This window comes from Chlamydomonas reinhardtii, chromosome 12 (assembly GCF_000002595.2).
Source record: "Chlamydomonas reinhardtii strain CC-503 cw92 mt+ chromosome 12, whole genome shotgun sequence".
In the NCBI taxonomy this organism is placed as follows: Eukaryota; Viridiplantae; Chlorophyta; class Chlorophyceae; order Chlamydomonadales; family Chlamydomonadaceae; genus Chlamydomonas; species Chlamydomonas reinhardtii.
The window spans coordinates 5,091,833-5,116,472 of NC_057015.1; the positions used below are offsets into that span (position 1 = coordinate 5,091,833).

The 24,640-nt window shown below is 66.0% G+C and overlaps 6 protein-coding genes across 7 annotated transcripts in view; 3 read left to right on the top strand and 3 right to left on the bottom strand.

Annotated features, from left to right (window-relative positions):
- CHLRE_12g526701v5 (uncharacterized protein) overlaps positions 1–5,073 on the bottom strand; it is a 6,356-nt gene extending 1,283 nt beyond the window's left edge. Inside the window, exons 1-11 of the mRNA XM_043068501.1 lie at positions 4,628–5,073; positions 4,011–4,167; positions 3,717–3,773; positions 3,462–3,527; positions 3,052–3,236; positions 2,666–2,802; positions 2,272–2,479; positions 1,898–2,040; positions 1,530–1,700; positions 1,278–1,345; positions 342–1,088 (exon numbers count right to left, since the gene is read on the bottom strand). Of these exons, the coding sequence (XP_042918596.1) occupies positions 342–1,088; positions 1,278–1,345; positions 1,530–1,700; positions 1,898–2,040; positions 2,272–2,479; positions 2,666–2,802; positions 3,052–3,236; positions 3,462–3,527; positions 3,717–3,773; positions 4,011–4,167; positions 4,628–4,783 (2,095 nt within the window). The 5' untranslated portion in view covers positions 4,784–5,073. The remainder of the gene's footprint in view (positions 1–341; positions 1,089–1,277; positions 1,346–1,529; positions 1,701–1,897; positions 2,041–2,271; positions 2,480–2,665; positions 2,803–3,051; positions 3,237–3,461; positions 3,528–3,716; positions 3,774–4,010; positions 4,168–4,627) is intronic.
- A 140-nt stretch (positions 5,074–5,213) lies between these two features.
- Positions 5,214–6,597, top strand: CHLRE_12g526750v5 (uncharacterized protein). The gene is made up of 2 exons (XM_001696940.2): positions 5,214–5,694; positions 6,089–6,597. The coding sequence occupies exons 1-2, from the start codon at positions 5,299–5,301 to the stop codon at positions 6,125–6,127; spliced, it is 435 nt and encodes a 144-aa protein (XP_001696992.1). The 5' UTR covers positions 5,214–5,298; the 3' UTR covers positions 6,128–6,597.
- Positions 6,598–6,629: 32 nt separating this feature from the next.
- On the bottom strand, positions 6,630–10,923 carry CHLRE_12g526800v5 (uncharacterized protein). The gene is made up of 12 exons (XM_001696828.2): positions 10,606–10,923; positions 10,460–10,523; positions 10,280–10,379; positions 10,149–10,215; positions 9,974–10,081; positions 9,621–9,718; positions 9,361–9,437; positions 9,077–9,184; positions 8,827–8,901; positions 8,377–8,494; positions 7,847–8,151; positions 6,630–7,675 (listed from the first exon to the last, which is right to left on the bottom strand). Exons 1-12 carry the CDS (start codon positions 10,815–10,817, stop codon positions 7,307–7,309), a joined length of 1,701 nt encoding a protein of 566 aa, XP_001696880.1. The 5' UTR covers positions 10,818–10,923; the 3' UTR covers positions 6,630–7,306.
- A 430-nt stretch (positions 10,924–11,353) lies between these two features.
- On the top strand, positions 11,354–16,162 carry CHLRE_12g526850v5 (uncharacterized protein). The gene is made up of 8 exons (XM_043068502.1): positions 11,354–11,875; positions 12,156–12,206; positions 12,403–12,484; positions 12,920–13,059; positions 13,557–13,799; positions 14,073–14,559; positions 14,746–15,151; positions 15,375–16,162. The coding sequence occupies exons 1-8, from the start codon at positions 11,615–11,617 to the stop codon at positions 15,844–15,846; spliced, it is 2,142 nt and encodes a 713-aa protein (XP_042918597.1). The 5' UTR covers positions 11,354–11,614; the 3' UTR covers positions 15,847–16,162.
- Positions 16,163–16,167: 5 nt separating this feature from the next.
- Positions 16,168–23,283, bottom strand: CHLRE_12g526883v5 (uncharacterized protein). 2 transcript variants are annotated; one of them, XM_043068503.1, is made up of 10 exons: positions 22,822–23,283; positions 22,495–22,685; positions 22,148–22,317; positions 21,820–21,932; positions 21,391–21,657; positions 20,671–21,191; positions 18,308–20,228; positions 17,900–18,132; positions 17,654–17,744; positions 16,168–17,366 (listed from the first exon to the last, which is right to left on the bottom strand). In XM_043068503.1, the coding sequence occupies exons 1-10, from the start codon at positions 23,196–23,198 to the stop codon at positions 16,670–16,672; spliced, it is 4,581 nt and encodes a 1,526-aa protein (XP_042918599.1). In that variant the 5' UTR covers positions 23,199–23,283; the 3' UTR covers positions 16,168–16,669. The 2 variants fall into 2 exon arrangements, with proteins under 2 accessions (XP_042918599.1, XP_042918598.1); XM_043068504.1 differs by lacking the exons at positions 20,671–21,191; positions 21,391–21,657; positions 21,820–21,932; ... (1 more) ...; positions 22,495–22,685; positions 22,822–23,283 and having other exon boundaries at positions 18,308–18,741; positions 18,965–19,183.
- Positions 23,284–23,423: 140 nt separating this feature from the next.
- CHLRE_12g526950v5 (uncharacterized protein) overlaps positions 23,424–24,640 on the top strand; it is a 6,222-nt gene continuing 5,005 nt past the window's right edge. Inside the window, exons 1-2 of the mRNA XM_043068505.1 lie at positions 23,424–23,687; positions 24,189–24,405. Coding sequence (XP_042918600.1) covers positions 23,635–23,687; positions 24,189–24,405 — 270 coding nt within the window. The 5' untranslated portion in view covers positions 23,424–23,634. The remainder of the gene's footprint in view (positions 23,688–24,188; positions 24,406–24,640) is intronic.

Below are 24,640 nucleotides of genomic sequence, written 5' to 3' on the forward strand. Positions count from 1 at the left end.
TCCTCCTCCTCCTCCTCCTCCTCCTCCTCCTCCTCCTCCTCCTCCTCCTCCTCCTCCTCCTCCTCCTCCTCCTCCTCCTCCTCCTCCTCCTCCTCCTCCTCCTCCTCCTCCTCCTCCTCCTCCTCCTCCTCCTCCTCCTCCTCCTCCTCCTCCTCCTCCTCCTCCTCCTCCTCCTCCTCCTCACGCACCAGCACGTCACACGGCGCCGTCGGTGCGACTGCCGCCGAGCAGCGGCTGAAGCCACCGCGCATCGAACCGCCGCCACTGCCGGTGCAGCCACGTGCTGCCGGCCTCCTCGTCGCCCTCCGCGGCCGCCACCGCCTCCGCAGTAGTCAGCCCACCTGCACACACGCCGCCCAGACCCACCACGCCGCGCGGGCCCTGCGGCAGCAGCACTGCCGAGTGCGGCGCCCCCTCGCCGCCACGTGGTGTGCCCACGCCGCCCGCCTGCAGCTGCGCCGCCGCGAAGGCGCCCGCACCTGCACCCACACCCGCACCCGCACAGCCGCTGCCAGCCGCGCTGCTACCTCCGTAGGCCTCAGCACGCGGCTGTGCCACTGGCGGCGGCGGAGGCGGCGTCAGAGCTGCTGCTGCTGCTGGTGGCGGCGGCGGCGTGTACACGGGCACACCGGTCGCCAGGCCCGGCACCTCCCCACGCCACAGCATGTCGTTAGCCTGCTGCCACATCCCCTCAACCGCGGACATGTCAGCCACCATGGGAGGAGCCGCCAGCGCGTCGGCGCCGCCGCCTCCAGCCGCCGCCGCCGCCGAAGGCGGCGCAGCCGGCGTCACCTTTGCCGCTGACAGCGGAGCTGACGGCAGCAGCAACGGTGCCCGCAAGTCGGATTCGGCTCGTGCGCCGTGCGCCTGTGCGGTGACGTGGAGGTTGAAGGCGGGGATGCGGTGGCCGGCGGGGGCCGCGTGGAGTGAGGGCGCCGGCGTCAGGCCTCCGCCGGGTCCGGGCTTGTTGGCAGCCTGGTTGATGAAGCCCTGCATGACGGGCTGCGTGATGACGCCGAACCCGACCGTGGTGATCACAACCACCAGGATGACGGCGGAGATGACAACCAGCTCCTCGGGCTTGGTGTCTGGGTTGGTGGCAGTGGCGGGAGAGGCAGCAGAACGTGGGGTTCTAGGAGCGGTTGCAGCAGGATGTGGGGCTTTTCAAGGGCCGGGGGGAGTGACGGGGGGCATCATGCAGACAGGAGGCTGGCGATGTGGTGTTGCAACAGTGCACCGCAAGGGACCTGTGTGCGCGAGCCGGCACGTGCACTCACTGGCGTCCTTGTAGAAGCAGTGGTAGGCGAGTGCGAGCGTGATGGCGCCGCGAGGCAGGCCACCCCACCTGCGGCGCGCGTTAGGGAAGCATGTCCGCGGTTGCATGTAAAGGTGCGGCAAGCATCCCCTGCATTCCGTCCCCTGTTGCCCCGTCCCCTTGTGCCCCATCCCCTTGAATCCTGCCTTGTGCCCACACCCCTGAAGATCTCCCCGCCCCCAAAAACTGCCTGCCCCAACACGCATGCACGCACCAGAGCACGGATGCGCCGCCGGCCGGAATGGGGTCGGCTCGGCGCCACAGGCGGTTGGCCAGCCAGCACACGGGGAAGGTGAAGGCGGCGCGGGCGGCGGCCATCATGGCCAGCAGTCCCGCCGCCAGCAGCACGGCAGCCAGCAGGTAGCGCCGGGACACGTCCGGGCGCCTGGGAGGGGGGGGAGAGACGAGGGCGGAGGGAGGGGGAGCAATCGCGAGCGGGTTGGGTAATGTACGGTATTGGGAGGCGTTGACGCTGCCCACTCCGGGGCACGCAGGTTCTATGTCCACGCAGCCGGCGGTCCCACAGCACGCACTCCACACCACATGCGTCCGCCCCTCGCCCCTTGCCGCCCACCCACTCACCACCACACGGCTGTGACCCAGACGTCCAGCCCTGCGTACACGAACAGCGTCACCTCGCAGGCGGAGGAGATGACGTGGAAGCCGTGGCGCGTGATGACCTTCGCGGCGGGGCTCAGGCTGTGCCACGTGTAGTGACTCATGGCCTGCGGGCAGTGCGTGGCGGTTATGTGTAAGACGGGTGCGGAAGGTGCGGCGGCGGCACAGGGATCAGCGAGGGGGCACGGCGGTGGTGCGCACCGGCGGCCTTGCTTTTCACGGTTTGTACACGCTGGGCTCGACCATGGGGCCTACTTGTTAAATACGGCAGCCCCCCTCTCCCAGCATCCCACTCACGCACACGTGCCTTATCGTACACACACATATATGATACTCACAATGCCGCAGAAGAACACGGACAGGATGGCTGACAGGTCCAGGGCCTCGGCCAGGAAGTAGGCCACCAGGCCGAGCAGCGCTACAGCCAGCACCTCCTGGTTGCTACTGCCGCTGCCGCCGTGGTCCGAGCCGGCGGCGGCCGCAGCCGCCCCGCCAGCAGCAGGCGCCGAGGCGGGGGACGGCGCGCCGGGCCGGCGAAACAGCCGCCTGCGAGCCACGAAAGCAAAGGCACATAGGGTTTGGGTTCCGGTACTTCCTTCCAGCTAGGGTGCAGCAGAGCTCCAAGACCGCGAAAGACGAAACGCAATCAGGTCCCGCCAGCACGACCAATCCACACCCAGGCCCCTTTCGGAACGACTTGTCACCCTCATCCCACCCCAGCCCAGTGCGCACCTGACCAGGGCTGCACTGGCCATGCCCACTCCCAGTCCCAGGGCGGTGCTGAGCACGAACAGGCGCAGGAACTGCAGCGCCAGCGCCCACAGCCCAGACAGACCCAGGGCCTGGCTCTCGTCAAAGGCATTCAGGTTCTGTGCACCGCAGGGCAGGGCGGCAGCAGGGCAGCCGGGTGTGAGGCAGGGACACACGGAGCCCGGCAGGCAAGAGCGTGCACAGGGGACGGGCAACCGTGCAGGGAGCAGCGACACGTGGCCTACCGCGCTGTGCACGTGGGCGTAGCCAACCTCCCTCCCTCGCCTTTAGTTTCCTCCCGCCCCTCCCTTCCACTGCCCATGATGGGACGGTCCGTCGGGCTCGGGCACATAATTCCGCTCCCTCACCGAGACTGAGCCCAGCAGCACGATGGCTGTGGCGTCGTTGACCACTCCCTCCCCGAACAGCAGCGAGTACAGCAGCGGGTGCCGCTCGCCGTCCAGCACGCTGAGCGAGGCCACGCTGTCGGTGCAGCTCAGCACGGAGCCCAGCGCCAGGGACATGCGCAGCAGCCCGTGCAGCGGCAGACCCACTGCACAGCGAGCAGGAGGAGGAGAGATGTTGGAGAGGGGGCAAGGCGGAGCGGAGAGGGGAGTGAGCAAGGGTTCGTTGTAGGCTGGTTTGGCGGAGGAGCCAAAGCCCGACCCGGTTTACGTGATGCGAGAGTGCGGCGAGTGGGGTGCGGCTGCTCAGGTTAGCAGGGGGCTGCGGTGGGGTCCGTCAAGTGAAGCAGTGCCCACGCGGGTGGGGCGCTCACCCGCGGTCATGAGGCCCAGGGAGCCGCTGGCCAGGATGCCGGCTGACACCATGGTGCCCAGAACACCTGTGAGGGTGTGTGTGTGTGTGGGGGGGGGGGGATGGCGTGAACGGGCGGCGGCATGGCGAGGTGGCGGTGACGGTGGTGCTAGCACAATAGTGGTGGAGCACGTGTACGATCGTGGCCAGCGGGCGCGAGCGAAACTGTTCGTCTACACGCACAGCGGGTAGTGGCCAGCGCCCGAATGTAACCTACCAAAGATCATGAGCGTGAAGAAGTTCCGGAAGAACAGTTTCTTTTTGACGGAGAAACCTGTGTGGTCGGGAGACCAGCAGGCGAGGCGGCGAAGTGGTGATCCGGTGACCTGTGCCGCAGGGGCGTCAAACCGCAGCCGGGCCACGGGCACCAAGTGCCGTACCTCAATAGCAACGCCCCCCCCCCCTTGCACCGCTGCCACACGGTTCTACCGCTGTGTCTCACACCCACACGCCTGCCCTGCCGCCTGGGTCAGCCCCATCTATCTCTCAACCACACGCCCAGACCTCCCACCTGCTGAGAAGATGATGGGCGGCAGCAGGGTCTGGAAGAACACATCCTCATCAAAGGTCACCAGGCGGCGCGGGATGCGGTGGTTGGGGTCGGTCAGGTAGTAGTAGCCGAACAGCCCGGCACCCGCCACCAGGCCCAGCAGCAGCGCCACACTGCCCTGTGGGGCGGTCGAGAGGTGAGGGCGGGAGGGAATGGGGTGGGGGTGGGGTGGGGTGTGGGGATGAGGAGTGGGGAGTGGGGGGCTGGGCCGTTGAGGGGAAGGGGCAGAAGGGCGATGGCTGTGTGGTGGCGGCCCTGCTCCTCGGCCGCCCTTCCCGCCCCCCTCCGTCCGTGTGAAGCCCCTCGTCACAACTGTGTATGTGGGGCGCGTGAGTCCAATATGGGCGCGACCCACCGACCTAATCCTGGCTCGCCTCGCCAATCTGTTCATGTGGCTGGTAGCTGATGCTGTCTAGTGGGCGGCGTTGGCGAGCGCGTGCCAGTGGGGTGCGCCAGTGGGCGGTACAACGCACGGCGTCTGGTATAGTAAGGAGCCCAGCGAGCTGGTGAGTAGCCCTTGTTGTCAGCCTGCCTCCACAGCCCGGTTCACCCTCACGGCCGGCCCCGGCCGGCCTCACCTCGGTGGCCCACTGGAATCGGGTGCGGCGGATGGCGTACCCCGACAGCACCGCCAGCAGCAGGATGCCCAGGAAGGCGGTCTGGCTCAGGGCAGCCGCAGCGGCTGGGTCCATGGAGGTGGGAAACCTGGGGCCCGGCTCGGAGGAGGGACGCATCTTTTGGGCCGGGGCGTGGGGCGCGCGGGCGTGAGCCGCGCGAGCCGCGCGGCCCTGCACCCGGCGAGTCCTGCAGAACCTAAATCAGTCAACCTGGCCCAGCCTGAAGCTGCAACGGCTCCGGTAGTGAAGATGGGAGCTATAGAACCAAATGCAACTGTTCCCGGCTGACCGGCAACGCGTTCAGCAAGGTTTGAGTTGGTCGATGAAGAGCCCCGGTAATTTGCGTTCTATGCGTGTGCAGTCCACACTGTGTGCGTCCCGCCGGTTACTTCCTGCTGCAAACTTATAGCTATTGCATGGTGCTAAGGGCGCGTATTCTTCAATGGCCATCCCGCCACCGTGTGTGGGGCGTGTCGCCCATGCGGCAGCCCGCCAGTCCCCTCCTCGAGGTCCCGCGCTTGCCTCCAGTATGGTTCATATTTTAGTACCCTTGACGTAAAACAGCGCTACACACTGCCAAAGCTGCCATATAGTTTGATTACTTGACTAGTTAGAGTAGGCAAGCTTGCAAAATGGCCGACGACGAGATGGCCCACGACGAGCGCGACGAGCGCATGGACGCCGGCGATATGAAGCGAAAGGGACGTGGGCATCGCGATGCTACCGAGTGGGCGGACCGCTACGGAGGCGCCCGCTTCAAGGAGCTTGACCCGAACGCCAAGCCGGGGCCGACGGCTTCCGTGGAGGGCTGGGTCGTTTTCATTACCGGCATCAATGAGGAGGCCCAAGAGGAGGACATCCACGAGGCATTCGCGGAGTTCGGCGAGGTCAAGAACATTTACATGAACCTGGACCGCCAGACCGGCTTTGTCAAGGGCTATGCCCTCGTCGAGTATAAGAACCACAAAGAGGCGCAGACGGCTATCAACGAGATGAACGGGAAAGAGCTCTTGACACAGACGATCCAGGTGCGTTCTCGCGGCCTAAGGCTGCGGCGGCTGGCGGTGCAGGAATTCAAATCGTGAGATAGGGATTCTACTATGGTAGCGGTGCCGCGGGGGATGGTTCGGAGCGGGACACGCGGTGCCTTGCCCCTGCCCTAGCACACGTGGGTACACCAGCAGGACGGCAAGACAGCAGCGTAGCTGACGTAGCTGACAAGTTGGGCTCGGGGTATAGAGGTCACGGCTGCGATTCTGTTGTGGTGGAGGGGGGGTGTGACTTCAAGAGCGGCTGCAAGAACGGCTGCCGGCGTTCCCAATAAGCATGACGCGCGCAGTCGCCTCCGCGCGTGCCACCAACCATTACCGTATTGCTCAGTACTTCATAGCGTGTCCACGTGCTTCACTGCTTGGTCTGCAGGTGGACTGGGCGTTCAAGAAGCCCCAGCGGCGGCGGTAACGGCGACGGACGCGGCTGGGCGCTGGCGCATGGATGTGCTTGGGAGATGCATGTGGCGTTGAGTTAGCTTAAGACGTACAGGCCAGCAAGCTCGGAGCTGGAGTGAGTGGAGGCCAGCGGCTGGCGCGAGGGCATCGGCAACACGGAGGCGGCGGAGGGAGCTTTAGGCGGTGCCCACAAACCGGACTGTGTCAGGACCGGATCTAAGTGCGGTCGGTGCTCTAGGGGCTGAGCGATATAAATGGCGGCCCTCATATAGGAGGCACGGCGGGCGCACGCGAGGATGCGGTGTGGTTCGGGCGCATGTCGGAGCTTAAATGGCAGGGCAACTCGCATGGAGCACGTGAAGGAGGTGCACTAGGCAGGGGGCCTGGTGGCCATGTTGGTGTTCTTGTTGACTGGAACGGAACAATGACCTGGACGGATTCGGACATGCTGTGACAGGCGATGTGATGTAAGGCGTGCGGTTGCGAGCGGCGTTGAGAAGTTGGGCAGGTGTGGCAGTCCCAAAGCTTTACACAGCCATATTCGTGGCAATCTCATCTTCGAGCATTGGGCATTACGCGCTGGGACAAACACGCAGGGGACTGAGCGATAGGGGTCAGCCCCGCAGTTATTCCTAGGACCTAAGAAATACTTGCCTCCGTAACTGCACTACTTCTCCGCTGCCCAGAAACAATGTATGCATACCGGTACGGTACCACCAGGCGCCCAATTGAGCCCTGGAACATAACTGATAATAGCATCATCGGGGTAGTTGAACTACCGAAACCACTCGAGAGCCACGTGAGGGGTCGACCAGCCTGGCTTGAAGCGCTACAGCCAGTTGCATGCGCCCCGACACCCTGGGGCATCGGGCACGACGCATGCCGCCCATAGCCCTTCTCAGTCCGACGACCCTCGCGAGCACGCACATCACACTGCTCTCCTGGAGCCGGCGGCCGCCTGAAATGCTCAAGCGCAATCACGCCGGCCCCGTTCCAACAGCACCAAACACATACGGTACAAGCGGCACAGCGCCAGCGCAACTCTTCTTCACCTTGCATAACAACACAAGACCCTGCGACAGGTCCAGATGCGTAAGCCTTGACCAGTAACCACCACCGCCACGTCTGCTACGACAATACGCCGCCACCAGCAGTGGCTCTGCCCTTCGCAACACCACCCCGCTGCCTCGCCTTACACCACGTAGCCGCTGGTGGTGATGGAGTCGGCGGAGCCGAAGGTCTCGTCCCACACGGTGTGGTACCAGCCCTCCTTGTCGAAGCGCTGGTAGGTGTGCGAGCCGAAGAAGTCGCGCTGCGCCTGCACCAGGTTGGCGGGCAGGCGCTCGCGGCGGTAGGTGTCAAAGTAGCCCAGGGAGGAGGTCATGGAGGGGATGGGCACGCCGTGCGTGATGGACAGCGCGGCCACGCGGCGCCAGGACGCCTCGGCAGCGGTGAGCTCCTTGGCGAAGTCGGGGTCCACCAGCAGCGAGGGCAGCTCGGGGTTGCGCTCGTAGGCGACGCGGATGCGGTCCAGGAACTGCGCGCGGATGATGCAGCCACCCTGGTAGGAGAGACAGGAGGGAGCGGGGGCGGAGTCAAGGTCAGACTGAGAAAGCCAATGGTGCTTACCGTCCCGTGCACCAGGGGTGGCGCCGGGAGCGCGCAAACTTACGGCGCAAGTACCACAACCGTTTTACCTCAGCCCACTTTCCCTTTCACATCATCCGCTCACCTTCCAGATGCGCGCCAGGCCGCCCAGGTCGACGTTCCACTTCATCTCCACGCTCTTGGCCTTGATAATGTTCATGCCCTGCGCGTACGAGCAGATCTTGCTGGCGTACAGCGCCGCGCGCACGTCGTTGATCAGCTGCGCCTTGTCCACACCCGCAACAGGGCCGGGCGTGACACAGCTTGTGAACGACTTGGAGGCGGCCACGCGCTCCGACTTGAGCGCACTCATGTAGCGCGCGTCCAGTGCCGAGGCCATGGTGGGCGCCGCCACCGCCAGCTCAGCCGCCTGCTGCACCGTCCACTTGCCTGTGCGGGGCAGAAGGAGAGGGGTTGGGGAACAGGGAAAGTGAAGCAGGCGGTGAGGGGTAAAGCCGCAGATGCAGGTGGTTTCGAGGCCCGCGCTCTACAATACCCATCCTGGCTTTATAGTTGCACCTACTGGAATGCTGCTAGGTGCCGCCAGACACAACGCCCCACGTCACCACCATGCCCTCAAGACAGGGTGCGTCTGTCACCAGGCCCTTTGCTCACCTGTGCCCTTGGAGCCGGTCTGGTCCACAATCTGGTCCACCAGATATCCGGGCGCCTGGTCGTCCTTCTTGTTCACAATGATGGCCGTGATCTCCACCAGGAATGACTTGAGCTCGGCCTGTGGGTTTGAAACAGGTGCAGAGTGGCCAGCCGTTAGCCAGAGCACTGGCAAGGGTGTGAAGACGGAGGTGCCATGCGGTGAGGCGACACGAAACGAGGATGCGTCGTTGTGCCGCACATGACCCATCGTGGCGTGCACAGACTCCACTGCAGTCACGGCCCTTGCCGGTTTCTTACGACGATTTGAGCCTTCCTGCCACGGCGGAGCCCGCCCACACCGTGTCCCCGTTGTCGCGCTGGCCCGTCGGCAGCGCTTGCACCTGCTCCGCACCACAGCCGCCATACTGCCTCCCCCTCTCAGTCTCCAGCCCCGCCCCGCCGCGTGCTCACGTCATTCCACTCCTTGAACACCGCCGCCAGCTCCTCGTTGTTGAGGCCGCCCAGCGTCTTCAGCACGTCGTAGGCCTGAAACGGTGCGGCCATGGGCATGATGGCTCAGGTACTAAGCAATCAGCATGGTTCTTCCGGCTGGCAAGGTAAGTGCAGGGGCAAAATGTAGGATGCTGATGCCGACCGCTCGGCAATTGCCTGCGCTTGCCTCACACCGCCCTCGGCTCCCCAGTAAGGACTCCCCACCCACCTCGCTGATGAGCTGCATGTCGCCGTACTCGATGCCGTTGTGCACCATCTTGACGAAGTTGCCCGCGCCGCCGCCACCAATGTACATCACGCAGGGGCCGTCGTCCACCTGCAAGCAAAAGTTGCGATGCCGACTGCGTTTTCACCATATTGTTGTCAAGGCATTCATGACCACACCGTTTCTGACTTGTTTTCTTTGCTACGCGCTGTGCCGACATCCCGGCAGCTCCCAAACACGGTCACGCTGTTCCCCGGGCCCCCACACGTCACCACACGTGTCCGCACCTGTGCCGCCACCTTCTCCACCACACTCTTGATGTGGCTGTACGCCTCAGGGCTGCCGCCGGGCATCATGGAGGGACCTGCAAACACACCCGGAATGCATGTGCGTGCCAGGTGAGGCCCAAGACGCTCACTACATAACGGCGCTGCGGAGCTCCATTGATGTACAGCGAGCACGACATGTACGAACGCATATGAGCGCAACAGTACGAGCACACCGCACTGTGCGGCACGCCGTGCCTTCAAGCGCTGCCGGCACTTACCCCTGCGGGCGCCCTCCTCGCCGCCGGACACGCCCATGCCCATGTACAGGATGCCCTTGGCGGCAACCTTGGCCATGCGCTTCTCCGTGTTCTCGTACCTGGGCAACAGCAGCAGACGGAGCAGAGGCAGCAAAGCAGCAGGGAGCCGGAGGTCGGGGGCTGAGTTGGAACCCAGACATGCCGCCCTTGCATTTGGGCTTAGGGAGATCCTGGTGAATGCAGCGCTATGTGACTCCGTGCGCAAGCAATCATGCGCTGCGCAGCCGCCTGCGGACGTACGGGAAATGCGTCCAAGCCCTCCGTACCCCTGCTTCCCAGCTGCCACCACCCCGCTCCCGCCTGCGCCGCCTCACCACTCGTTGCCGCCGTCAATGATGATGTCACCAGGCTCCATGAACTCGCACAGTTGGTCAATGGTCTGGTCCACGGGCGCGCCGGCCTTCACCAGGATGATGACGCGCCTGCACATCCCAAGCCGACCCTTCAGCCTTGCGGCCCTGGCAGTCGCTGCATTGACAGGGGACTTACCGGGGCCTCTGCAGGCTCTGCACAAAGTCCTTGACTTGCTCGTAGCCGTGCAGCTTCTCGCCCAGGCCTGCGAACCCGATGACAATCCGTCAGCTGTTCCTAGGGATGACGAGCTGGTGCAGGCGACTTACCCTCCTTCTGAGCGCGCTTCACCGCGGCCTCAGTCTTGTCATAGCTACGGTTGTAGACCGAAATGGGAAAGCCCTTCTCCGCGATGTTCAGGGCCAAGTTCTGCGACATCCCGGCAACACTCGGTGGTCAGCTCCCGCAGGAGGCCTACAGCCCAGCCAATTGCGCAGCTCGATACACACCTGGCCCATGACCGCCAGGCCAACCAGACCGATTTCAGCGACAGCCATCGGTGCGTTTCCCTTGCTGCGAAGACAGCGGAAGGGTTGTAAGTGGCCTCTCAACAATGTAATGTTTTGAGTATGTGTAGTAGGCAAGTATGTTATACCTTGACTTGGGAGCGGAAGCAGTAGACGCTGCGCGAGCCTCCACACGACGGCCGGAGGCAAGGGGCGCCGAGACCGGCTGCACGAGAGGTGCAGTCGTGCGCGCGGACAGAGGGCCAGCCACAGCACGAGGAGCCGAAGTGACAGCTGCAATCTCACGAACACGCTGGCTGGTGGTCGGCAGAGTCTTGGCGCTACGCTGAAGCGCCTGCATTTTCAATCAACAAGTGGGGTTTCCCCTTTCCTCCTTCGAATAACGGTGCGGTTGGAAGAGTGATGAAGACGCAAAGACAAAGCACAACAAGGTGTGGACACGACTTAAATAGCCGAAGCAGCCGACCTGGATGGCCCGTCCCGATGTGGCCTCGGCGCCCCCAGGCGTGCAGGCGCTGTGCATGCGGCCACTTCCAGCCTCCCGCGCCCCTTAGAACTTGCAAGAGACACATACATAAGAAATACGCACTGCACCCCAGTTAAACCCCTCCCTGGGAAGGGCATGGCGGCAGAGGCCGAGCGGGGCTTGGGTGTTGCGCACGTTGGTCTCAAAACGACGCTCTCGCTGGCCGCCAGCCCCAACCTGAACACCCTGCGGGCTCTATGCATCTCTGAGATACATAAAGCATTGCAAAATCCGGGACAGGGGTCCCAAGAGGCACAATCCAAGTGCTCCGCACGGAAAAGCGCCTTTCGTGTCGGAGTTCTGGACTGAATGGTCGTTTTGCCCATCTTGTTAAACTTCTCATGGAGGATGTTATAAACGTCAAACCGCATCATTGCTAGTCCCGCCCAAAAGTCGGGTTTCGCGGCCGCCTGGATCGATTCTGATTTTGCAGGCTCTGGATACATAATTGAACGACTGTGGACACCTCGCCATACAGCTAGGATACCATCAATTAATGAAAGCAAGGAAAGAATGCTATGTATATAAACAAGGTCCCCAGCAACGCGTTATTGTTTCCTTCTTTTGTTTTACTGCCCATCTTGCACGGAGAGCACTTCCACTAAGTTAGAATGTCGTTCCAGGACCTGGGGCTTGACCCCAGGCTCCTGCGGGCGCTGGGCAAGCGCGGCTTCACCAAGCCGACCCCCGTTCAGCTTGAAGCTATTCCAAAGACGCTAGAGGGAAAAGATGTGGTCGCGCGGGCGAGGACTGGCAGTGGAAAGACGCTCGCTTACTTATTGCCGACGCTCCACAAGATTCTAACGACAGAAGATGTGCGTGGGAGCTTCAGGGCCATCATCCTGGTGCCCACGCGCGAACTCTGTCAGCAGGTGCGGGCAATTGGCTGTCGTCGACGGCGCTTCGGCGGCGGTGGGCGCGAACGGCGCTTGGCTTGGTTTACACAGGAGGTCCAATGCATGCGCTGAAACGCCAGTGCGATAGGTGTGGCGAACGGCGGCCCAGGCGTGGTTGAAAGTCCTTGCCGAGCGCGGCGAACAGCCGCCCCGCCTACGCCCCTCCGCCCCTCCCTGCTGCGCCTCCACACCCCCGCACGACTCCATGGCCACCCGCCAAACCCCGCGCTGCCCCCTGCACAACTCGTACTCCCAGGTGGCTGAGGAGGCGGCAGCGACAGCTCAGCACTGCGGCGCTGACATCACGGTACGTGTGTGCGGTGCCCGCCTGCCGGGCGCGGCTGTTGTGCGCCGCAGCTACTCAGCCCCCATGCCTGCCCAACCGCCTGCCTTCAGCCGTGCTATCTTGTCCAAATGTCACTGGCCTGTCGTGTCTCCAGTGACAACAGGTATTTAGCAGGAGAATCATCTGTGTGCCCATGCGTGTGTCCTGCCGCACACAGGCCACGGCGCTCATTGCGGAGGGCGGCCAGCAGCTCAAACGCGCCGTCGCCACCGCCGGCCACATCGTGGTGTCCACACCGGGTGCGTGGCGGGGCGGCTGGGCGGGGTGGGGTGCCGTGGCGGGGCATCACGTGTTGTGTGCGTGCGTGCGTGCGTGCGTGCGTGCGTGTGTGTGTGCGTGTGTGTGTGTGTGTGTGTGTGTGTGTGTGTGTGTGTGTACCCGAGCCCAACGGGCAGGTCCGACGTAGGCAGGGCGCCCGTGCGCTCGGCGCATTGGAGTGCGTGTGGCTCGTTGCCGCTTGTTGGGCCCGGGGGCAGGGGAAGGGGCGAAGGGAGTGGTGGTGCATAGCGATGCAGTGCGGAACAGCCGGCAACGCCACGCAGGCTCGGCAGCAGGTAGCGCCCCCCCTGCGACTGATTGACAGGATACACGGGCGGCCTTGCACCCTGGCCTAGCCCCCGCTGACTACATTCTTAACCCGCTGCCTGTCGCCTGCCCGCCTTGCACACCTCCAGGCAAGATTGCCACCGCGCTGCGCGAGGGCCTGCTGCCTGCCGCGGCGCTGACCTCCCGCCTGGCTGTGCTGGTGCTGGACGAGGCGGACCTGCTGCTGAGCTACGGGTACGAGGAGGACCTGCAGCTGCTGGCGCCGCAGGTAGCTGGAGAGGGGCAGTGCGGGAGGGGAGGGAGGGAGGGAGGGAGGGAGGGAGGGAGGGAGGGAGGTTGTAGATACAAGCCCAAAGTAAACCGAGGGAGTTCAAGCTAAGTCGAACCCACTCCAATAGAGCGAGGAGGGAGGGAGGGAGGGAGAGGGGCAGATTTGGGAGGGGAATGAGCGGAAAGCAGGGGGCAGGTGCAGGGGGCGGGGGCAGGTGCAGGGGTTGGGGAGAAATGTCGAAGAGGAGGCTGAAGGAGCAGGGGAGCTGGATGGGCGGAGGTATGGAGCCGCGGAGCATTGGGGCTTCAGAAGGGCGATGGCGTACAGAACCAGGAGAAGAGCAGGTGGGCGTTCTATTGCTGTGAGGAGGGAGGAGGGAGGGCGCCTTGGCGGCCGCACGCTGTCGCCACGGGCACGCTGCGAGGTGCGCCCTTAAGCCCCCTCACTGCTGGACCCCCGCCCCCGCCCCCGGCCTCCCCCCTCACCTGCCGCAGGTACCTCGCTCCTGCCAGTGCATCCTCATGTCCGCCACCAGCAGCGACGATGTGGAGCGGCTGCAGAAGCTGGTGCTGCACAACCCCATCACACTCAACCTGGCGGCGGCGGGCGCAGGGGCGGCGGGCACAGGCGCGGGCGCGGAGGAGGGCGTGGAGGGCGGCGGTGCGGCGGAGCGGGATGGCGGCAGTCTGGCCTCGGGGTCGGGCATCTCAGCCGACATCCAGCACTTTTACATGGAGGTGCGGCGGCGGGGCGGCGGCGGGCCTTGCGTGTGTGGTTGGGCGGGTGCGAGAGGGGGGAGCTGTGGCTGTGTGTGTGTGGGTTGGGGCACGGGTGGGGAGGGCTCTCACAGTCTGAGACACGTGGCTGCTGTTGCGCATGGCCGTACGACGATGTATGTCAACGTCAGGAAGGACCGGCCTGGCTGACCACATGCTCACGCGGCCGGCCAAAACCTCATATGGGCGTGTATGTGCGTACGTGTGTGCGTACGTGTGCCTCACGCCCCGCAGTGCCCGCGGCCCGACAAGTTGCTTCACGTGATGGCGCTGCTGCGGCTGGGGCTGTGCCGCAAGAAGGTCCTGCTGTTCGTGAACACGGTGGACGAGGGCGTGCGGCTGCGCCTGTTCCTGGAGGCCTTCGGCGTGCGGCCGGCGCTGCTGAACGCCGAGCTGCCGCTCAACTCGCGCTCCCATATCCTGTCCTCATTCAACCGCGGCCTGTTTGATTTCTTGATCGCGACTGATGACGTGTACGCGCCCTCACACGACCGCGGCGACGGCGCCGCGGCCGGCGCGGCGGCGGCCGGGGGCAAGAAGGCGGGGGCGCGGTTGGGCAAGGACGGCAGCGGCAAGCGGGGCGCAAAGGGCGGGGACGGAGCGCGCAAGGATGCGGAGTTCGGCGTGACGCGCGGCATTGACTTCAAGGGCGTGCGCACCGTGATCAACTACGACCCGCCCTCCAGCCTGCAGGGCTACGTGCACCGAGTCGGCCGCACGGGTGCGGGCGGGCGGGTGTGGGGCGGACTGCGGAGTGCGGACGGCAAGGGACGGGGCGGGGTGCACAGTAGGGCGGGCGGAGTGTGTGTGGTGAGACGGGACGGATACCGACAAGTTGTCAAACGGCAGTAGGAGGCCTCACAGCATCCTTTTGACCTTTCGAACCCCTCGCACCCCTCTCCCACAGGCCGCGCCGGCGAGTCGGGCACTGCCATCTCGCTGTTCACGCCGCAGCACTCGGAGCTCAAGTTCCGCATGCAGCTGGAGGAGGCGCTGGAGGCCGCGGCGGAGGCGCGGAGGCGCCGAGCCGGCACCGCCGCGGGCGTGCGCGAGCCCGGCTTCCGAGCCGAGGGCGAGGACGACGACGACGACGGCGACTTGGCGGCCGCCGCAGGCGCTGACAGTGATGATGAGGGGGCTGGTGCTGGTGCTGGTGGGAAGGGCAGGGACGCGGCGTTGCGGCCGTACGGGCGGCTGAGCCAGGCGCAGGTTGAGGCGCTGCGGTACCGTGGGGAGGACGTGGCGCGGGGCATCACCAAGGCGGTCATCAAGGAGGCGCGAGCCAAGGAGCTCAAGAACGAGCTGCTCACCAGGTGGGTGGGGGTGTGGAGTGAGGGTGGGGTTGGATCCGGGTTTCTTCATGGCGCCGTGGCTTGTCTCGGTATAACCACCGTGTCTTATGCGTCTTGTGTACGCGCACACGCCATTGCGGTACCAGCCCTCGTCCCACTGTAATCAGGCTCACCCTGCCTGCACCCACCCACCCACCACCATCACCACCATCACCACCACCACCACCACCACTGCCCCCTGCAGTGAGCGGCTGAAGGAGTACTTTGAGGACCACGCGGCGGAGAAGGCGCTGCTGCGGCACGACAAGCCGCTGGCCGCCGCGCCCGCCGCCGCGCACCTCAAGCACATGCCCGCCTACCTCAAGGACCCCTCGCTCATCACCGAGGCCAGCGAGGTGGGCGGCCGCAGGCAGCGCGCGCAGATGAGCGCCGCGAAGAAGCGGCGGCTTCACTCGGGCATGGCGCGGGGGCCGGCAGGAGACCCGCTCAAGGCGGCGGGAGGCGGCGGCGGTGCAGCGGGCGGCGCGGCGGCGGTGGAGAACGCGAGCGTGTTCGTGCGGGCTCCCAAGAAGGGCACCAGCCACCTGAACGAGGAGATGACGGAGATGGAGAAGCGGGCGCTGGAGAAGGGCAAGGCGGAGGCGAAGAAGCGGCGGAAGCTGGAGGGGCCGGCGCCGGTGCCCAAGTTCAACGTCAAGAAGAAGCGGCGGCGGTAATAGATGTGCGGGCAGGGGGTGGGCGGGGTGGCGTTAGGGGTGTTCGGTGGTGGCGTGGTGCTGGAGGCGTGGTGCTGGTGGAGGCTGGCTGTGGTGGCACAGGCAGAAGCGCTGAGGAACAGGGGGCGTGATGTTGGGATCAGTAAGGATGAGGTGGATACCACGGTTGGATGCCGTGGAGGACGGAATAGAGCGCTGCCGAAGATGCTTAGAAGCGAACGCGCACGGCGTCTCTGGCTGCTGCAAGGGTCTTGCGAAACTGCCAGACCAGTCGGAATGGTTTGCGACAGAGTCGCTGGTGTAACGGCAAGCTACGTGGCTCTCCATCGAATTCCCGTACTCGATACAGCTGCGGAAGTGCCCTCCCCCGTTCACCGGAGGCCTGAGCCAGGATGACCTCTGCAGCCTACAAGAACCCGTACACGGTACTTACTGCCAGGGCCCCAGCCTAGACCAGTACCGGAGTGCCTCATCCCTCAGTGCGTCAGTGCCTCTTTCCTCAGTGCGTCAGCGGTGACCTGAATGCCCGAACACCTACCACCAGCACCACGCAGAGCCTCAAATCCTTCGCACACTGCCCCTCACCCAACTGCCTCATAGCAACACTGTATGGCACCGAGCATTGCGTGTGCACCCCCCAATGCATATCACCCTTGATGCACATGCGCCGCTCACGCCGTGAACTACACGTTCGCTTGTGCGTGTTGCGTTTTTTCAAGCACGTCAGGTAACGTTCATCTCCGCTGCCTCCACAAGTCAAATCCGGCACCCGCAACACCTCGAACAGCTCGCCAGCCACGCAAGCGCACACGCCGCTGTGCCCTCACACGCACACGCCCGTGTGCTCACCCGCCGACATGACCATCAAACCCAGCAGCCCCAACCCGGACCCGGACGGCCCCGGTCCCGGCACCTGAGCCGAGCCCGTGCGGCCATGGCCCACCGCACCGCCCGCCCCACCACTGCCAGCGGCCGGCCCCTCGCCCCCGTCCTCCCCTGCTAGCACACGCAGGATATCCGAAGCGCTGCTGCTGCCGCCACGGCTGATGCCGCCGCCGCCAACCCACCCCTCACGCCCCAACTCGCCGCCACCTGCCATCCCAGCCGTCGCCTGCATCTCCAAGTCCCCACCGCCCTCCACACTGCCAGCAGGCGCCGCCACTGCCGCGACCGCCGCGCGCCTGCGCCGCCCCAGCGCCGCCGCCCCATCCACCTCCGTCCTCCCCGCGCCTCCTCCCGCTCCCACTCCCGCCCCTGGCGCGCCCTCGCCCGCCGCAGCCGCAGCCGCAACCGCCGAGAGCACCCGCTGCCTCGCCGCCGCCTCGCACCACCACAGCCGCACCAGGCCCGCCAGGGGGTGCAACAGCCCGTAGAAGAGCGCCACACCCACTGCGAAGCCAATGCCCGCGCCCACCGCCGCCACCAGGCCGGGCGCCCAGTGCGCGGTGCGCGCCAGCAGCAGTGTTGTCCCGAACACACAGGCCAGCGTGAACACGCAGAACAGCACGTGCAGCACCGGCCTGTGACGGCGAGGGGGAGGGAGAGCGGGGAGGGGAAAAAGGGAGGAAAGAGGGGCAGGTAAGGAGAGTGGGTATGGGAAGGCATTGGGAGTGCGGAAGCACGCACGGAGCCGGCAACAAGGAGCGCCTTGGGTCCCTGAATACGGCAACGAGTGTCGGAGTAGTAGAACGAGGGTGGCTAGTAAGGTCGTGGTATGGTCGAGATGATGGATGTGTGCGGCCCTGCTGTGCCCACGCCCTACGACACCTGCTGCCTGCTGCCTGCTGCCTGCTGCCTGCTGGCTCACCTGAAGGGCAGGCACACCCAGTGCACGATGGTGGCGGAGGCGGTGAGGATGCTCAGGGCCATGGTCACACCCGCGTCGCAGCCCACGTAGCCTGTGGGGGAAAGAAGGCGATGCCTGAGTTGGCGCACAGCCCATGCAAGTGGTGGTGTTCTGCGCCCGCCGGAACCCGCCCAGCTGCCCTGAAGATCCCGTCTTCAGCCACCATTATTACACTAACACACATCAGGCAAACTGCTTGCTGCTTACGGTAGTAGAAGAGCACGAGGCCCATGGATGCCAGGGTGGCGGGCATGAGGCACACCAGTGTGTACACGCCCAGAAAGGAAGGCAGTGAGGCCGACGGGCTACCGCCGCCACTGTTGACGGCCACGACGCCGGAGCCGCCGGAGCCGGCCAGCCAGCCGCCCGCGCCGTCGGGTGTGGCCATGAGGTGGTGGTGCTGCAGGGGGCCGCGGCGCGGGTTCAGCAGCTGCTGCCACCTGCACGCAAGGGCATCACAGGAGCGGAGTGAGCGCGCGAGCATGTCGTCAGGCCTTGTTTCGGGTTCGGTATGCACGGCATGACCGCAAGCAGTAGTGCTCACGCACCTCGTATTCAGCAGCCCAACCCATCACCATCACAATCAACTGCACCCATCCCCGCCGTCGCACGCACCGGATGGCCGCCTTGATGCGGGCGGGCAGCCCCGCCGCCTCACCGCCGCACACCTCGCACACGGCACTGCAGCGCACGCCCCGGAACCAGCGGTCGGCGCAGTCGCGGTGAAGCAGGTCAAGACCCGAGCTGCACCGGCAGCCCAGCCGCACCGCCGCACCGCTGCGCAGCTGCCCGCGTGACACCGGCTCCAGGCACACGCGGCAGCACTGCTCCTCCTCATCCTCAGGGTCGTCCGAGCTGCCGCCGCCGCTGCCGCCGCCACCGCCGAAACCGACACGGGTCCCCTGGCCTGCTGCCGCTGAGGCTGTTGTTGCTACATGGGCAGATGTCTGGTGCTGGGGCCCCCTGGCGCTCGTAGCGGCGTGCGTCGGTCCTGCCGATTGCAGTGGCTGCGCCGCCGGTGAAGCTGGGTCCGAGCCGGGCGGCGGCGGCTGCGGTGTGAGGGGCCGCACGCGTGGGGCTGCCAGGTCCCTGTGGGCAGCGGCAGCCGCAGAGGCAGTAGTGGCGTCACCACTACTGAGGTTCGCTTGTGACGAGGTATCCAGCACTGGGCGGTGCTGCGGCTGAGGCCCTGCTGGCGCCGCCCGCAGCTGCGAGGCTGCAGCAGCCTGTCGCTGTGGTCCACCACTGCCAGCAGCAGCAACTGCAGCGGACCTGAGAGCGCCCACAGACGGCGGCGGGTCCAGGGCTGACCCCGGCAGCGCCACCGGCTCCGTCGTCTGTGAGGCGGAGGGTGTGCCATGCTGCTTCTGCTGCACCCGGCCGCATGGCAGCGTGGCGACATCGGCAACAGGCGATTCTTCCGACGGCTGCGGCGAGAGCAGTGGCTGTGTCAGCGACGGGGGCTGCGACTGCAGGCGCCGGAGCCCCGACACTGGCTTGGCTCGCGGCGACTGTTGGGTCTTGGAAGGCACCTGGCTGCGGCGCTGCCTTGTGGAGCCCCCCGGCAGCGGCGCCGCGGCTGCTTGCGGTGACTGGCGCTCTGCCGGCGGCGAGGACTTCTGACGCCACAGCCGGTTGATGCCGCGCTCGCTGCTGCCGCCGCCCGTCGTGGTGGTGGTGGTGGGGCTGCTGCTGACACCGCTTGTTCCTGCGCTGCAGATGCTCGCGGCGCTGTGGGTGCCGCGGGTGCTGCTGGTGTTTCCACTAGGGCTGCCAATGCCGCCGCTGCTGGTGTTGCTCCCGCACGTTGATGTGATGGGTGGCGAGTGTGCGGCGCAAGGCGAGGCACAGGCGTCGCCTGTGGCGCCCTGTGTAGCCCCGCTGCCCACTGAGCCGCCGCCATACGCTGAGGAGCCAGCGACCTGGTAGCTGCAAGGTGCAAAGCTGCAGCTAGCGCTGCTGCAGCAGGGACTCTCGCTGTCGGCGCCCACGCCACCAGCCGCAGTAGCCGCGCCAGCCTGGCCGCCGGGCGCTGGCTGCTGCGGTGACACAGGGGTGGGGTCACGCGGCTGGGGCCCGGCACCCGACACAGCAGCAGGCGTGTCCACGCCCTGCACCCGTAGGTGCGGCCCAGTACCCTGCGGCTGCTGCGGCTGTGGTTGCTGCTGCGGCTGCGGCTGCGGCTGCGGCTGCTGCGGCCTGGGCAGGTCGGGCAGCGGCGGCGCCGACCCGCTGACCCGTTGCGCCGCGCGGGGCGGGTGCGGTGGCAGCGGCGAGGACGGCCACTCCTGGTCCATAGCAACCGGCTGCAATTGCAACTGCAGCTGTTGACGCTGCAGCTGCAGCGGCAGCTGCTGTTTAGGCACCGCCGAGCTCTCACGGGCCGCGGTGGTTGCACCAGCAGCAGGCCTTTCGCCACCCTCGTCAGGCCCCACGGCACCACTCGGCCATCGGCTCAGCAGCTGCCTGGGTCCCGCTGCCGGGTCAATATTCTCTGCTAGGCTAACGTCTGCTGCGAGCGAGGTCAGGTCGCCGGCTGCGGCACCTCGTCGGACCCAAACGGTGGCTTCTCAGCTTCTCAGATAAGCTCTTGCCGTGCGCTGTATGTGGAAGCTCGAAGCAAGAACTGGTGCTGCGAGTAGGCTCGGGCAAACCATGAAGCAAGTTCTCAACGTTTCCCACACCGAGCCCGCGGTGTGAGCCCCGGAGACGCCAGCCTGTCAGCGACCCTTGACAGCTCGAACAGGCCAGCCAAATGCGCACCCCAAAACACTGATGCCAATGCCTGTCGGTTGTACATGGCAAGAGACCTTTGATTTACATCTGCGCCAGGCGCGCCAGTTCAATGGCGACACGCCGCATGACAGCGCCGCCGCACCCGTCGCCTACGCACGCGTCCTCCCCCCGCTCCTCTCCACTTGCCGTCTCGCTTCCTCCTGCAACCCCGCCACCACCGTTGGCGCCCCTAGCATCAGCACCTGCGCCCCCCACCCCGCGTGCCGCGACCGCCTGCGCCAGCTGCGCACGAAGCGCCTGCAGCCCCGTCCGCCCCACTAGGTCAAACACACCCGCCACGCCCCCGCCCCCGCTCCCGCCCCCGCTCACCGCGTCCCCGCCTCCCGCAGCGCCTGCTCCATCCCCCGCCGCCGACTGCTGCATCCGCGCTGCTCCTGCCGTGCCGCTCGCCTGCCACGGCACTTGCCCGTTCCCCTCTCCCTCACCTCCTGCGCCCCGGCCGCCCTGATCCTCCACCTGCGGCTCGTCCTGCTCCTGCACCCCTAGCTGACTCAGCAGCTGCCCCGCCGGGCGCTCCAGACCCAGGTCCGTCATCAGCGCCGCCACCGCCTGGGCCACCGCCACCGCACCCTGCTGCCGGGCGGCGCTGCTAGTGCCGCTGTCCTCGGCCGCCGGCGCCGACTGCTGCAGGAGCGAGGCGGTGCCGCCGTCTGCGTGGGCGCGCATCCAGGCCGCCATTGCGGAGGTCAGGCGGCCCCGGTGCCTGTTCGTGTGCAGTGGTCCGCCGGTTGGCCATTCAAGCGGGGCAAGGGCAAGGGCAAGGTGGGGAGTGCAAGTTCGTTGGAGGTGGGACGTGGAAAGAAAGCAGCTCTTGTGCATACTGCCGTGTGGGCAGGGCCCCCGCAGAGGAATGCAAATCGTCAGGAGCAGGAGTGCCGCATGACAGCAAGTCGCGAACCCACTTGTTCAGAGCCAATCGCAGGGCGCGCGCCATCACACTGTGTGGGCGCAGCAGCCGCTGCAGTGGTGTCGTGCGACTGCCGCTGGCAGTAGTCGCAGTGCCAGCCGCGCCGCCTCCCGCTGTGCCATCGGCGCTGACACCATTGCGCACACGTGCAGAGAACACGGAGCCCGCTGTGCCTGCTGCACCTGCTGTGCCCACTGCGCCGGCCGCCGCCGCAGCCCTGTCTCTTGCCCGGCCAACAGCGTCTGCGGCTTGCTGCCGCAACCTGCGCCCGCATGCACGCGGCGCAGGGCGATGTGTATGCAGGCTGCGGGTGGTCCTTAACACTTCGTGCATGGCCACTGTCGCCTTGTGCGGCACCCAGCTTGAAGCATGCCTGCCCTTGCCATCGGTCGAGCTTGCTTATCTCCCCCACCCCCGACCGCACCTGTCCGCCACCTTCCTCCACGTGCCCACTGCGTCCTGCGGCCTGCTGCCGGGCTGCCACAGGTCCGCAGTGACGGTGCCGCCCAGCCCGAACTGGCGGTCGGTCTTGCACTCCTGTAGGGCGCGGGGCCGGGGCCGGGGCCGGGGACGGGGCCGGTGGGGCAGGGCACAACGCACACGCCCGCGATGCACGTTTGTGGGGGGCATGCCGCCTTGCGAGGGCTGCATAGCAGGAAAGGGGCTTGACAAGGGTTTGTGGACTGGAGGACCCAGTCACTCGAAGTACGTTGTGCGGATGTAAGTCATCGAGTTTCATGCCGGCAACGCACCGAGGTGGTGAGGGTGGCCCCCGCGGTGTAGGCGGAGGTGTACCGCGGCTGCACCAGCGCCTCGCTGGCCGCCGGCTCCGTGCAGGTGAGCACTAGGTCGCGCCGGGTGGGTGCGGCCAGTCGGACCAGGCGGCAGCTGGAGCCGGCCAGGGTGCAGGTCAGGCCCGGGCCTGTATGTGCGTGTGGGGCGGTGCAGCAGGTAGGGGCGACGCGTGAGACAAGACAGGGAACAAAGCACCGGGCCATACACGCACGCGCTTGTGGTGGAGGAGGTAAGGGGGCATGTGCACGTACATGCTTGCTGACAACACATTGCACACATCCCACACATAACCACGCGCGCCCACCGGCTATCTGTGCGGGCTTGTCGGTGGGCGGCACAAACGCGGCGTCACTGCACCGCTCCCGCAGCGCCTCCCGCAGCCGCTCCGCCGCCGGCTGCAATGAGCCACGCACCCGCCCCGAGGCGGCGGACAGCACGTCCGCACGCCCCGCCGCCCAGCTGTCGCCCGCGGCCCTCAGCTCCGCACCCAGGGCCCTGCATGGCCAGTCACGCAGCAGGTCTGCTAGTGTGTTAGGCTCCGGGGCACCCAGCTTGCATCTTACATCACCACCACCACCTAACTTGCTTCCCGCTCGCATCCGCCTCCTGGCATGCAAACACTGACACGCACCCGACCGACGCCAGAAGCTCCATCACCCGCCGCGCCCGTGCGTCACCCCGCTGCAGATGGGGCAGCAGCACCCCGTGCAATGACAGCAGTCTCCGCCGCAGGTGCGCATCGGCCTCGTCCCCGCCTGTGTCCCCGTCCGCGCCCGCTGCCTCATCCGGCCCGGCTGCTGCTGAGCCGGCAGCCGCGCTTTGGGCAGCACCAACTGCGTTTCTGCTGGTGATAGCCTCAGCAACCGCCTGCTCGTTTCCAGCAGTGTCTTGAGACCTGAATGTTGCCCGGGTGGGAGGTGCGATTGCTCCGAAGGTTAGCACCAACAGCAGCGCTAGGGCCATGCGAGGCCGGGCGGCAACCAAGGACGCGCTGGGATTCGGGACCATCCAAGACCACTCGACGCGACCAAGGCCGTTTGTGTGTGGGGACAGCCAGGGTCCGTGACTGAATATCTTCCTTACTGCAAGGAAGGATGACGGGGCTCTAGGTGCATGGCAATGAGCGGGCGCTGAAAAGCGGGTGCGAGGGCGCCGACACGAAATGGGCAAACCCTCCATGCAAGCACGAACCCGGCGTCGCCAGCACCCCGGCCATGCATCTGACATCATTTCCCGCCCGACCTCGACTACCTCGACACACAGTGACGATACACTAATTAGCAGCTTGCAACTCGCGAAGCCTTGGTGCACCCGCCATTTCCTTTCCTCGTAGGAGACGCTTCTGCCGCTCCGGACTTGCCTTATTACCCTTTATTCTTGCACAATAAAGTTAAAGTTCATGCATTTGCACGAGGAGGACGGCGGGTAGCTCGCGGGCTAACAAATGCGCGACTCGGACTGGGACCAGCTTTTCTTGCAATATATACGAAAACGAGGGTAAGTCGACTTGTAGGAATGGGTAAAGGCACCTCGCTTAAGCCGTGGCCATTCGATCGAGCCGAACGCGACGTCAGCGATTTGCACAAGCAAATCCAGGCGGCGAGAATGCAGTATTGGGGTCGGGGACAGCCGGGGAGGAGACAGGGACCAGGGTCCTGCCCTCCCGCGCCAGCCCTAGAAAGCATGGGGGCGGGGGTTCGCCGGGCCCGGAGGAGGCACCGGCTCTGCGCTCTAGCTCCTACACCTGGCGGCTGGGTGCTCGGCTCCCAGTGGTCATGCCTACGTGTTGCCCTTGTACAAGCGGGACCCCAGGGCCTCAGCAGGATACCGGCGCGCCTTGAGTGCCCCCTCCCTCCCATGCCCTGCCTCCCACCCCATTGCGGTTTGCACCCTCACTCTCGGGTACCTTGCCCCCCTCACCACCTCCCTCCCTCTCCCTTTCCCCCGGCCCCTCTTCCCCTCCCTTTCCCGTCCCCCTCCCGTCATCTACCCTCCCAGGCTGCGCGATGTAGAGGAGCGCTTCGTGCAGCACGTGCGGCAGCCGCCGGCGCCAGGCGACAAGGAGGAGGCGGCTGCGGTGGCGGCGGGCGTGGAGATGGCCAGCGGGCTGATCGACGACCTGGTGTGTTTCGCCGCCGGGCACGAGGCGGCTGTGTACGGCGACGCCTATGAGGCGCTGGTGGGCTGGGTGGACAGCTGCCTGGACATGTACCGGGTGAGCCGCGCTGGGGAGAGAGGGGCTGCGGGGCGGGGGGGGGGGGGGGGGGGGGGGAAAAGGGGCTGAGGGGGGGGGCGGGGGGGGAGAGGGGCTGAGGGATGTGGGGGCGGGATAAACTGGGCTGGGCCTGGGGGGGAGGGGCTGGGGCTGGGTCGGAATGGTGCGGGGCGATGGCTCTGGAAAAGGGGGGGGTCCCACTTGCGAGGGGGGGGGTGTTGCAGGGGGAGGAGGA

Coding starts and splice junctions, on each gene's coding strand:
- CHLRE_12g526750v5 (XM_001696940.2), top strand. CDS start 5,299: ATGGCCGACGACGAGATGGCCCACGACGAGCGCGACGAGCGCATGGAC. Junction 5,695..6,088: donor TCTTGACACAGACGATCCAG/GTGCGTTCTCGC, acceptor CTTGGTCTGCAG/GTGGACTGGGCGTTCAAGAA.
- CHLRE_12g526800v5 (XM_001696828.2), bottom strand. CDS start 10,817: ATGCAGGCGCTTCAGCGTAGCGCCAAGACTCTGCCGACCACCAGCCAG. Junction 9,185..9,360: donor TGGAGAAGGTGGCGGCACAG/GTGCGGACACGT, acceptor TTTTGCTTGCAG/GTGGACGACGGCCCCTGCGT. Junction 8,902..9,076: donor ACATGCAGCTCATCAGCGAG/GTGGGTGGGGAG, acceptor GCACCGTTTCAG/GCCTACGACGTGCTGAAGAC.
- CHLRE_12g526850v5 (XM_043068502.1), top strand. CDS start 11,615: ATGTCGTTCCAGGACCTGGGGCTTGACCCCAGGCTCCTGCGGGCGCTG. Junction 12,485..12,919: donor CATCGTGGTGTCCACACCGG/GTGCGTGGCGGG, acceptor GCACACCTCCAG/GCAAGATTGCCACCGCGCTG. Junction 14,560..14,745: donor GCACCGAGTCGGCCGCACGG/GTGCGGGCGGGC, acceptor CCTCTCCCACAG/GCCGCGCCGGCGAGTCGGGC.
- CHLRE_12g526883v5 (XM_043068503.1), bottom strand. CDS start 23,198: ATGGTCCCGAATCCCAGCGCGTCCTTGGTTGCCGCCCGGCCTCGCATG. Junction 21,192..21,390: donor CTGCGATTGGCTCTGAACAA/GTGGGTTCGCGA, acceptor GCACACGAACAG/GCACCGGGGCCGCCTGACCT. Junction 17,745..17,899: donor CCTCGTGCTCTTCTACTACC/GTAAGCAGCAAG, acceptor TTTCCCCCACAG/GCTACGTGGGCTGCGACGCG.